A 13,139-nucleotide genomic window follows, 5' to 3' on the forward strand; every position below is an offset into this window, starting at 1 on the left:
CTAATGAGAAACATTTATATATGGAAATATTTACATAATATTTTCTAATTCCAAATCCTAACATAATACTGTACAAATGGCAATCAAAACATTAAAGGTTTAAACCTCTCATTCAAACTTTATGAATTAGAAGTATACAACACCATGAAATTCAAAATTAAAACAAAAAAACCCTGTAACCAGTTTCATCAGTTCCTTCAGAAACTACAAATAGAATTTCTATATGAATTTGTTCTGTAAAGATGGTCAGTAAAATTATTTAGAAAAAATTAAAACACAGTAATCACTTAGCTAAAATTAGATATTAACACTGGCAGTGTTTTTTCAAGAAAATACAGATTTTTGGTAAAATAAGGTTAGATAGATGTTTTTACTTTTTATTTTTTTAACTTTTTTGTCTGCACCATGTAGCATGTGGAATCTTAGTTCCCTGACCAGGGATTGAACCCACGCACCCTGCATTGGAAGCCTGGAATCTTTCTTAACTACTGGACCACCAGGGAAGTCCTAGATATATGTTTTCAAATGCCTTAAACTCCTATTCCCAGGGTTGGATACTTCTAAGAAATACATTAACCTTATTTCTATGATTTGCTGCTGTCAGCAGGAAGTCTAAGCCATTCGTTAAAGGCAGTCAAGCACACTGAAGAGACATGAGCCTCATCAATCCAATTTTATTTCTATGCAAAGTAAAATTTTCTTTTGAATAAGATTTTTAACTCTGAGGAGAATAAAACAAAAGGGTTTTCAAGTGACTAAGGAACTGCAGATAAGCTCTTCGGGCAGACCCACCTTGTTCAGGAAAGTATCTGGCAGAGAGCAGGTGGGCAGTAGCTATTTCTTGGATGAGTGATCCAGTTATGATACTAACATACATTAGATTATAAATTCTATTCAAATGTAAACTCCTTGAGAGCAAGGACCTGTTCATTTCTTGATAGTTCCAAGGTGCTTACCCTAGAAGAGCATGTTGCAATTAATACTTAATTTTGTAGAAAAGGTGAATGGATGGATGATCACTGAAAGTACTGCTATAATTCACATTATTTGAATTACATAGTTGATTTGTTCTTTAACCCAAATTTCTTAATTTTATGAAGTTAGTAAAAAAAAAAATTAAGTGAGCAGTACACTAATTGCACAGAACTCTAATAACAAATTAATGCATCATAATTAAAAATGAGTTTGAAACAGTTCTAAAGCTGAGTAAGAAAAATACCACTTAGATTTTTAAAATTAATGCTAATATTAAGAACTGCTTCTGTTATCTGTAAAAGTATACTCCCTAAGAAAGTGGAAATTAAGAGAGCCTACCTTGCTAAAATATAGCAAGAGATCAGTGAAATTATTAATGTTATTAGGGTAGCAAGAATCTGCTATACAAAATGAATGTCCTATTAAAAGCAGCAAAGTTAAAACATTTAAATGAAAGTACATTTGAATAGTATGTTATCATCACACAAGAACTTTTTCCCTCCAAAGAAAATATCAAACATATAAAAAAATAGAGGCATTGCCCTGAGTCGCTAATTAGCACACAAAAGGGGATAGGAGGTCAAAAATTTAAGTGGTACAAAAGGGAAATGCACGACAGAGGTGCAAAAGTGCCTTTAAAAAGTGTGCTGGTTCCCCACACACCATGAGCCCCAGGAATCAAGAAAACACACACTCTGCCGTTATAATGCTTACTTCCTTCCTGTACTTTTATAATGAAAAATTCTATCTAGTATGGCAATGTTGACTCACATGGAAAAGATTTAGTCTTCTTAGATCATGTTTAACACAGTTTTCTCTCACTTCCAGGCCTAATTTCAGTACTAATAATTCTAAGAGAGGAATTTTTAACCTCCTCTTTTTAAAAGACTCTCAAATTAAAAAGTCACTAAATATACTACAATGGTTTGAAATATAGCTTTCCATCACATATTTCAGTTATGATTTAAGATTTTGCATCTCAAAATCCTGTTCAAGTTTTTGAAATTTCCATAACTAAAAACTTGAGTCTACTTAAAAAATTAAGGAATTATAACAGGAATTTAATTTTCAGTACTCGTAATCTATACTAGAAGCACTGGTGTTCATTAAATGTACATTAGGATGCTTACAAAGTTGTAACTTAGAACATTATCATACTTTGTACCCTACCACAGATTTAGACATTAAGCATTTATGTGTAAGTAAAGTACAGAATTGCATCTGTAATTTCAACTGTTACGGATTTCTAAATATAAATAATACTTGTTTTTCTTCATGCTGGCTTAAGACATAAATTAAATACAATTAAGTTACATTTAATCACCTCACAAATAAGATGGATAATGGAAAGATTTTGCTGGTATGTAACTACTTAAGTCTGAGACATATCACATTATTGTTTCCAACACTTCTCTAACCTTACATTAGTTTTGAAGGTTATATATACAAATATGTATATTTCCAAGTTAGGAAAAAAAACAAATATAACAAAATTATACTACTTTTTATATACAGTTTTGATTTTATATTTGGTGTTGTATTTAAATCTTACATTTTAAGAGGTTTGTAGTGGGGAATCTGGGAAAGATTGAGGGAAGGAGGAGAAGGGGACGGCAGAGGATGAGATGGTTGGATGGCATCACTGACTCAATGGACACGGGTTTGGATAGACTCCGGCAGTTGGTGATGGATAGGGAGGCCTGGCGTGCTGTGGTTCATGGGGTCGCAAAGAGTCAGACACGACTGAGCGACTGAACTGAACTGAGTGGGGAGTCTGCTTACTGAATGATTAAATTAAATGGTGAGTACATACAATATTCAACCCAAAGAGACAAAAATACAGAAGAGCACAGAGCAGTAGTCTTTTCAATGTGACAGATTTTAAAACGTACTTTCACATGCTTAATCAGAGGAATTGAAACCTAAATTAGGTTATTTTTATATCTACAACTCTTTAAGCTGTTGGAACTTATTTTTAAAGGCCAACTGCTAATTATCATCAACATGCAGTATTTCAAATCACTAAATACATCTTAACTACCTGGATTCTAAAGACATGGGCCACTTAAAGTCACAGGCACGCGTGCGCACACACACACACACAAACGCACACGCCCCTACCACTGTTAGATTGTCAAGCTTTGACAATTATTTTAATTATACAGTAGGCAAATTCAAGCTGATACACATCTTAATGAAAAAATAAGTAGCCAGAAAGAAACCCACTTAAAAATAGATCAAGGAACAACATAGACTTAAATCTTTTATAGTCTTTCTAATAGAAGGGAACCAGTTCCATCTATGCCTTGAGTAACAGTATTTTCCAATTAAGAGACTAACATCTTTCCCCATAAGAAACTTCTCATTTACAATGGTATGGTGTTTTAAAATAAGGGCGGAGTAAAGGAGGAATTACACATACATGATTAAATTTCTTGTTTGTTAAATCAAGCTTTATTGATAAAATGGAATTCAGAATATCTTACTAGGAACAGCAGCAGGCCCAGCCAATCATGATAGCAAAAATGTGGCAGTCTCCTACTATTTGTAGGAAGCTGCTGCTTATCAATTAGTAATTAAATGTAAGGACTTGTAAAAGAGGTGCAAAGAATCAAGGCATTTTAGCCCCAAGATTGATATTCTTATGAATATATTCTATTACCTGCAATACTCATGGCAACAAGGAGAGAACCTAAAAGACAGTTAAATGAAGGGATCAACTTTATCAACAATTCCAATCCCACTGCCAAGAACATTAAAATAGTTTGCAATTAACTCCCTGGATATTCAGCTTTGTAATAATATTCTGGAATAATTCTCCATAATCAGGTGCACATGTGAGTGTCTAGCTGACACGGCTGCTGCTCTTCCTGTCCCAACCCCAAGTCCAAACACAACATGACTTGAAAGGGCTATATATCTGTTGCATCACACAATAAGCCAAATATTTCTTATAACTTCGATAGTGATTTAAAGCAGTTCATAATTAAATATGAGCATTTTGTACAAGGACAATTACACTTTACAAAAAACAAAATCATACAACAAAAATTGCTGGAGTCTGATTTACAACATATGAATTATGGTTTGAAATCACGTTTACATAAGTCTCAAATTTACAACAACAAAAAAAATCAGTTCTGGGCTAGCTGTTGTACTGCTGAAGTTCTCTGGTGTAATCATTCTCACCCATGTCATATATGCCCTTCTTTAAAGTTGAGGATGGATGTTTAAAAGGTTCAATGAAGTTGAGCTGTACTCTCCTTTGGAGGTGAAGGTAAACTCCATGGCTAGATGAGCAGTTTTACCACATATCATCAGTTGATGTAGAGTCCTTTATTGAAGGAAACAAAGCAAAACAATGAACTAAATTAAAACTTAAAGATGCATTATTTTCTGGGTAATGCAGAAAGATAAGGTTTTGTAAGACTGATCTTTAGAATATAAATGTTTTCTATAGTATATATGTACATGTGTTTATGAAATATCAATATATAATCTGTTCCAAGAATTGTTACAAGGCAAAAGAATTGGACACAACTTAGAGACTAAACAACAAGAACCTTTTGGTTTGGTTTTGGAGTAAAATATTTAATATAAGATTTTACGATGAGGTTGACCAAATGTATTTCTAAACCAATAAATTACCAGAAAGAATTTTATTTTTCTCTTCAATAAACCCAATTTATTTTTAGAATATTATCTTTATAAATTTTTATTGCATGAAAACCTCAAGTAACAAGAGATTTGAGGATGCTTCATAATGCAGTATATAAAATATTTCAGAGCCAGGCTGAAATGATTTTAAGTTACCAGTTTTTTGTAATCACAACAGTACAATCGAATTGTAATAGAAAACTTAATTGAAGAATGTTGCTGTTGTTTAGTCACTCAGTCATGTCTGACTCTTTTGCAACCCCATGGACTACAGCCCATCAGGCTCCTCTGTCCATGGGATTTCCCAGGCAAGAATGCTGGAGTGGGTTGCCATTTCCTTCTCCAATAGATCTTCCCAACCCAGGGATCAAACCTGCATCTCCTGCATTGGCAGGCAGATTCTTTACTGCTGAGCCACCAGGGAAGCCCTAATTGGAGAATACAGCATTCTAAACATCTTTATATAAACAGAATTCTCTACTTTAGTATTTAAATGGAATGTGTAGGGTTCTTGGCAAAGAATGGGTATTAATGGAGATGGGCATTCTGAGGTTCTGTTGCAGCTGCTTACAAAACTCAGAATCAATTCAAGAAACTGAGCAGAGATACTCCCAACTTCAAAAAAATATTTAGTGGGAAAAAACTTCTGAAGTTGATTGCTTGAAGAGGCTTAAAAAAATAATTAAAAGGGACTTTCCTCCTGTTTGAGTTAAATGGCCACTCACCATGATTAATGTCCTCAAGCACTAGGACTGTGATACAGGCAGAGTTTAGAGCAATCAATCAGGGGTGTGTGTAAGAGAATGGGTGCAATAAACAGCTCTGCAAAAATAGGTAGCAAGGATATGCATTTAGAGTGGAAGGGAAGGGAAAGCAGAGGAGCTAAAATGTTACTTACGGTGTCATCATTTTTGTATGGATTCAGTCTATTGTAAACGGCTTCAATTACATTCCGCCTAAATTTAGAAAAAAAAAATACAGAAAGTTAATTCTTCAGAGCACAAGACTGCTTAATAACTCATAGCCAGGTGTTTATTAAAATGTCAAGGATAATCATTCACAAATTATTTTACTTATATTTCTTACTGCCAATAACTGAACCTTATCTTAAGATATTTGGGCCCCATTGTTAAAATACAGGTGAATTTATTCTAAAATGTACCATTCTACTAATACAATTAATAGAAGAAAAAAGTCATGGCTTGGGGGAAAAAAATCAGTCTATATGGTCTATGTCTATTTGAACTGGCATTTAGTTTTTTATAAGTCAAAAATGATGATACATTTCTTAAAAAATAATATATTCTGGTTAAGAGTTGAATGTTTTGAAGTAGATATAACTTCAACGTCTGTTATAGTAAAATAATTTAGATATTTTACATATAGGTTTCTGCTTTTCATAATGCCCCTTTAAAAAAGCTCTATTAAAACTGAAATGTCAAATATGACATTTCCCTGGCAAGTCTAGTAATTACTTTTTGAATAATATTTTATTAGAAATAAGAATCGGTAGTGGTACTTCTGAATTATAGCCTCCCCACTTACAAAACTGACTTGAAGCAATTTTATATTCAATCATTTCACAGAATATCTTATTGGAAGAAACAATTTCCAAGATATAAATGCTTCAAACAGGAAGTTTTGAACAATTACATGATATTTTTAAAAACATGGCTACACTCACAGAACAAGTAGAGAAACAAGGAAATTTGTCAATATATCTTTGTAGATCAATTACATGGATATCTGAGGTAAAAATGTCTTAAGCCTTGAATTGTAAAACTGTGTAAAGTCTCCACTGCAGTTTACAAAGATGTAAGGTTAATATTTAACACAGATTAAGTCCAGTTCTATGAACTAAAGTGCAGAGAGAAAAAAAACAAGAAATGCATCTACCTATCTTCCTTCACACCAAAACCCAAGCAACCAGCATCGACATCCAAAAACATCAGGAAAATCAGATACAGAGAAATGGTCCAGGTGCAGGAAGAGACAGATGCTCATCCATGGGGTATTCAGTTATCCAGGGATTAACAAAATCAAATTATAGTAGGAATAATACTGACACCTGGAATTTTATAGTACTATGCAATTTAGTTTAAAATTTTATTTTACTGTATTATCTCATTTACACTATTATGAAATAATCAGTGTAATCTAAGCCTCCACTGAAGACAGTCTTCAGTATAATTAGTTACAATGATATTCTGATATCTATTCTAGATAAGCACCATATATCATTAACACTGAAAAGCAATGAACCACAAGTTAAACATTCTAAAGTCACTTTAGAAATTATGTAAATACAAATCTGACCTACGGACGCCAAACATTTTCATGTACTGAGACAAATGCTATGAGTATTCAAAATGTAACTTACTTGCTTGCCAGTTCACCCCCTGGTGGGAGGCTGGGTATGTTCTCACTCGCTAATGTGCGCATCACATGGACTAAGTCAGGGACGCCTTCCCCCTGCTTCTTTATGATTTCTGGGAATCAGAAGTACTTTTTTTGTAAGTGTTATTCAAACTTAATAATAATAATAAAATGAAACAAAGATAACTTAGGTTTTTAAAGATGGCATATACCACATCTGAGATTTTCTAAACTAGTACAAGGAAAGAAAAATCAAATTGAACTTTGAAAATTGATGACAAAAGGATGTATAAAACGATACAAGAGATACAATACTTTCCAGATTAACTTCAAAGACCAAATATAAACAAGATTAAAAATGTGAAAAAATTTCGTATTAAAATCAATAAAGTACATAATCGGGGATACGTGTGTACACATGAGGATATTCCTCTTAAGATGCCAGCTAGTTACTTCTGAGGAGATTAACTCCTCTAATTAGACTGGAAACATGTTTCCTGAATTTTGCTCTGAAAATACAATACACAGATTAAAAAAAAATAAACAATTTCAAGATCTTAAAAAAGAAAAAAGAAACCCTATAAGTATGTGGGATTTACTGATGATACACTAACACAAATCATATTTACATGTTTATATTTACAAAATGATACTTAAGTAGCATGGGCAGAATAGGTCATACACTTGAACACTACTCGCAGCTTAACTTCTGTCTAAAGTATCTTTAAGCAATAAACAGATAAATACCATTTCCTGTTGATTATCTGAACAAAGCCTACAGAATGGAAAAAAGTCTAAATTTCATGGTAAGTTTTTTTAAAAACAAAAAATTTGATAAACCATACAACTGTATTTAAAATTGTTAATTTTAAAACATTGTTATTAAATGGGAGAGTGATATGATCTACAGTATTGCCACGCAGATGCATATTGTCATTCATACCACAGAATACCAACCCATTGTGCACAACTTAAAGAGTGCTCAAATTATTCACTTTAAGTCCAAGAAGTCTTTACCTGGAGTTTTAGCATATTTATTCTAAACATAAGATCATGCCAAGAGTATTTGTGGTTATATGTTCGATTTTTTGTTTTCCATTATTTACACTAAGAAATTTTCTTTGTTATCATTGGATATCGTTCTCGTTCTCAATCTGTAAATACCGTTGAAAATAACAATGCATGTAAAGATCTTTCATTCTTCTATCAAGTTTCAAAATATTAATTCATCATTAAAGGCACATATTAAAAGACAGACGCTGCTACCCATACTTCTTTAAATGGCTCAAATTGTCCTTTTTAGGATTAAGGCCAAATTTTACCATCTCTTTTTTTAAACCAGTCTTAAATCTGAACAAAAAGCAAGGATCTCAGATTTGGTTTGCCAAGTTCCTTTATTGTATAATCTTTAACATCTAGTATATTTATTCTACAAGATTCTAATGCTGGAAATTTGCTGTACAAAAATAAAGGAATTTGATGTTTACCTAAACTGCACAATTTCACAATCTAAAGCTGTAATACACTTAACATACAGTCTCTGCTAAGCCAGTACAATTATTGGACAGATAACTAGATACAATATAAATGAACACTGATGATAAATTCAACTGATGTTTTCAAATCTAAAAACATTACCTTGAATCATCTATATTTGATGTATTATATACCTTCTTTGTTAAAATATAAAAGTTAGGATATTTTAACTGTGAAGAAAATTACAGGAAGACAAATTCTTTAAAAAAATAAGACTTTAAAAACAGTCATATCTCCTATTTCACATGGGACAATATATTTAAACTATCTGAGCATTTAACACTACACTAGCCTTACTTCTTTCTGCTTTAAAAAATAAAGAAAAAGGAATTTTTAAGAAATAGTCCTTTAACTGTTCTTGGACCATACATTTCAATTAGAATTGTAAAAAGACAGAATGCTTTTATTAAAGAATATATGTGTACAGAAGATCTACGTTTCACATGCTCATATATGCTGCTCCTCCTCACTTCCCTCTGCCAAGTCTGAGAAATTTTATCAGTTATCTCCAAATTAGAAACTTTAAAGCTTGTGTAGTCAGTAGCAAATAAAAATATATAAACAACACAGATATCCTCTTAAATTGGCTTAGAAGGACCACAGCCTTAAGTGGTATGGTTTAAATTATGAGCTACATCTTTTCACAACCCTAGAGAATCAAATATATTTCGTAGATCATAGGAGGAGAGCTTTTAAGCCTTTGTCCTTTTCTGTGGTGTGGACAGAGAAGCCAAAAGTATTCAATGCAAATAAAATGAGGTTTAGTAGGTCACAGCAATTTAGTGAAGGCATGTATTTAAAGAAAGAAAAATAGAAAAAGATATTCAGTGCCTGTTTTAAAAGCTGACTGCAGTATTTATCACTTTTTAAGACACAAAACAATTTTTACAATGCAAATAGCTACATTCTTTCTACGTTTTTAAATATAGTAGTGATTTTAATTAATATAATATTTAGATGCAGTCTCATCAAATCTACCTTGGTAAAGAATATTGTATTTCTGACATAATAATCTCCAATTGAACAGTACAAATATAACAAAACTTCAGCATACCCAAATATTGAGTATTAATGTAAATTTTGTTCAGATGGCAATTCTTGCTTGATAATAGGCAATATAAAACTTCACATTATAACATAAAATTACCTATCTAAAGCAATTATTTATAATTGCATCAAACTTAAGAGTGCACACTAAAGAGAAAAAGCAGCAATTCATTTCTAAAATTTGACTCGATTTCTTAGTAAATAAAACTAAAGTCGGTATTTCTTTAAATCAATAAGAAAACATGTACACTCAAGTTAAAGTGCCAATAAATTAAATATCAACATATCCCAATATATATTCCTCTTCAGATTTTGTATTTTTCTAAGAACAAGCAGTGTGAACCAATGTGCTGTAACTTGGTAGCATTCTAAATATTTTCTTACTGTATTATGTATAAATAACTCAAACTGATATGAATTATTTAAAACCAAGAATTTCCAAGACCCTTGGTAATAGTGAGGAGACAAACTCATTGAATAGTATGCTCAGTAAGTGAAATACTAAATACTACATATATACTATTAATAGATATATCACTATCAAGTAGGGGAGAGAAGTAAAAAACAAAATAGCAACTCTAAGACAGTACTGGAAATCAAAACCAATCACCATTCTAACACCAGACTAATTATAACTGGTATCAAACAGTAAAAAGAGAGAAAACAAAATTAAAGTGCATATTAATTTTAATAATGCAGGCACAACAGGATTTAAGTATATAGTATATCAATGTTTACATGGTATTAAAGGTCTTTAATAGTGTATCAATGTTTACATGCTATTAAAGGTCTTTAACGTGCAAAGTAATAACATTAGAAGCCCCCCCCAAAAATGCATTTTAACACTATCATAGGCATGTCAAGTTTTTCCTGCTTAAAGAAACTGTATAATCTACATACTTATTGCATATATGCAATAAACTGTAATTCTCTGGGGATACTTAATATTTATACCAAATAGCAGCTGCATCAATAATTATTTTAACACTTTTCAAATATTTGAAGGCAGCCTTTCTAATTGTCTCAAAGTAATCTGCAGAATTATGATAAATACACTTCTGTAATTTCCAACTTAATTTCTTGATTTTATTCAGTATTTACATTTCTGCCAGGTAGAGACCTAGTATGTCTTCTATTCAGGTTTATGTTGTCTAGGTGAGGCAGTTTATGGCTTAGGCAAGAAGCTTTGAAATAGTTTAAAATAAATTTTTAAAAGCTGTGGCACATGAAAGGTATTAATAACCAGGCTATGATCTTCAAGTTCTTATTTTAAAAGTCCCAAAGATGTTAAATTCATAAACACAGCTTTACACAAAAGATGGCATTCAAATTATCACCATCATAAATAATCTATTTATAATAAACCATAAATCAGACTTTCCTGGCATAAAATTATTCATGCCAGTGAATTAATCAAGAATTTGAAAGCATACAAACACTTTACCAAGTATCCTGAACAGAATGTACTGGGCCATACTTGTTATTTCTAATATAACTGTAATAGGACAGTAACAAATACCTCAACAGCTACTACAGAAACGCCCTTTCCACTTCTGTACACTAAACACCAAATGTCGAAGTCACGTACGTAAAGACCTAAAAGTTAACACGTTATAAAAGTTTGATTATGCTGAGGTTTTTCTTTAATAAAGCTACTTATTTTTTGTTAAATGATCCACCTTCTACTCTGCTTTCCAGGTATTTGTCCAACTCTTCCTCCTTCTTCACTGCTTCTGGCGATACTTTGGGTGCATTTGGAAAACAGATCAATATCACACTCATGTTGTCTCGACTTCCCTGGGAAGAAAAAAGTTTGAGAAAACATTTTGTTTCCTTTTTGCTCTTCAAAGCCTTGAGAACCTTTACAGCCATGTCAATTATGCTTGTTCTAGTGAAAACATATATTGTTTATAAGGAGAGAAAAATATATATGCACATGTGGAAGGGCACCCCCCCAAATACATATGTAGTACCTATGGTATATAGAATAACCAACACTCCAAAAGACAGGAAAGAAACACTACAGGTTAAACTCTACTGCAACAATAATTTTTTAAAGTTCTATAAAATAAATATTTCTGAACATTTACTGGTGGCCTACTTAACATGAAGTGATACCTAACACAAATACACATACACACATACATTGAATTCAACAAGGTAGAAAATACTAGTGATATTCTTTACAACATGATTTCATCTGTAGTTACACATATACCTGACAAATTTACATTTAAAATAAATTGTGAGACTAATTGATTTGCTTCATAATAAGTAGAAATATAGAATTAGAAATAAAACTACATATATAAAGTTTATAAACCAACTTTTAATTTTCATAATTAAAAAAAAAAGGCTTAACTTTTAGGAAGTACATTCATTTAGACACCTACATATTCAAAATACTATAATTACAATACTTGAATCAATTTTGGCCTCCCCACAAATCAGACTTTTCCTATTATTAATAATAACTGGGAGTTACCTTCTATAGAGCATAATGCAGAACAGATAAAGTGGAATCTGAGTCATAATTTACTAATATCTGAATCTGATAAGTCTCTTAAGAAAACAGCTTTTAATTTAGTTAACAAAGTATTGAATTCTCAAGTGCTAAAGGATAAACCTAACAAATGAATGCTACTTTGTCCCTTTTTTATAGTAAAAGGGACAAAGAACATAAGTGGCATTGTATTGTTCCTCCTAAATTCAGAAATTAACAGTGTGCACTATCAAGTTGTCGTTCTATTGATTTTTTTAAAACATATTTGTTAGATGTTACATAAACTTGATTTGTGTTGGATGTTACATAAACCTGATTTTTAATTAAGATTTTAAGTATAGCTGGCAGTTGTGCATATAAAACTACGAACAGTATTATGTTGACTTACTATTTCTGAGTTTTAAAAGAAAATCAAATATATAGCCTCCAAAGTTTTAGAAAATCAGCATTTTTTAAACAAACAAAAGAAAACCCACAAAGAATTAGTACGCATTATTGACAAAATACAACAGTGTGGCAGAAAGAACACGGCAGCCAAGTCAAGGGCTTGCATTCTAGTGCTAGTGCTGCAGCTAAAGGAGTAAGCTGTGTAACATTTTAACCTTCTTAAAAAGGGAGCAGCATGTTTATATGTATACATTAGCTCATTAATTTCATTCCCCAGTCTTATGAGTTAGATACTATTTTTCTCCATTCAAATAGCTGAGAGGGGCTGAACAATTTGTTCAAGACTGTACAGTACAAAAGTAACAGAGGTAAGATTTGATTCCATGTCTGACTCAAGGGGCTTCCCTGGTGGCTCAGAGGGTAAAGCGTCTGCCTGCAATGCAGGAGACCTGGGTTCGATTCCTGGGTTGGGAAGATCCCCTGGAGAAGGAAATGGCAACCCACTGCAGTATTCTTGCCTGGAGAATCCCATGGACAGAGAAGCCTGGTGGGCTACAGTCCACGGGGTCACACACGAGTCGGACACGACTGAGCAACTTCACTTTCACCTTCTGACTCTTAAGTCTGCAGAACCTTCTGTTGCTCATCTACACAATCC

At 32.3% G+C, this 13,139-nt stretch overlaps 1 protein-coding gene across 11 annotated transcripts in view; it reads right to left on the reverse strand.

Annotated features, from left to right (window-relative positions):
* Nucleotides 1-3,406: 3,406 nt before the first annotated feature.
* Nucleotides 3,407-13,139, reverse strand: part of PPM1A (protein phosphatase, Mg2+/Mn2+ dependent 1A) — a 44,780-nt gene continuing 35,047 nt past the window's right edge. For all 11 annotated transcript variants that reach the window (XM_086320426.1, XM_086320425.1, XM_086320418.1 and 8 more), the window contains 4 exons: nt 11,271-11,388; nt 7,013-7,121; nt 5,531-5,588; nt 3,407-4,309 (listed from right to left, as the gene is read on the reverse strand). In XM_086320426.1, the coding sequence (XP_086176552.1) occupies nt 4,280-4,309; nt 5,531-5,588; nt 7,013-7,121; nt 11,271-11,388 (315 nt within the window). In that variant the 3' untranslated portion in view covers nt 3,407-4,279. The remainder of the gene's footprint in view (nt 4,310-5,530; nt 5,589-7,012; nt 7,122-11,270; nt 11,389-13,139) is intronic.

Source organism: Bos grunniens, chromosome 10, assembly GCF_055505025.1.
Source record: "Bos grunniens cultivar Pamir isolate PY7600 chromosome 10, Bosgru_T2T1.0, whole genome shotgun sequence".
NCBI classification, from domain to species: Eukaryota; Metazoa; Chordata; class Mammalia; order Artiodactyla; family Bovidae; genus Bos; species Bos grunniens.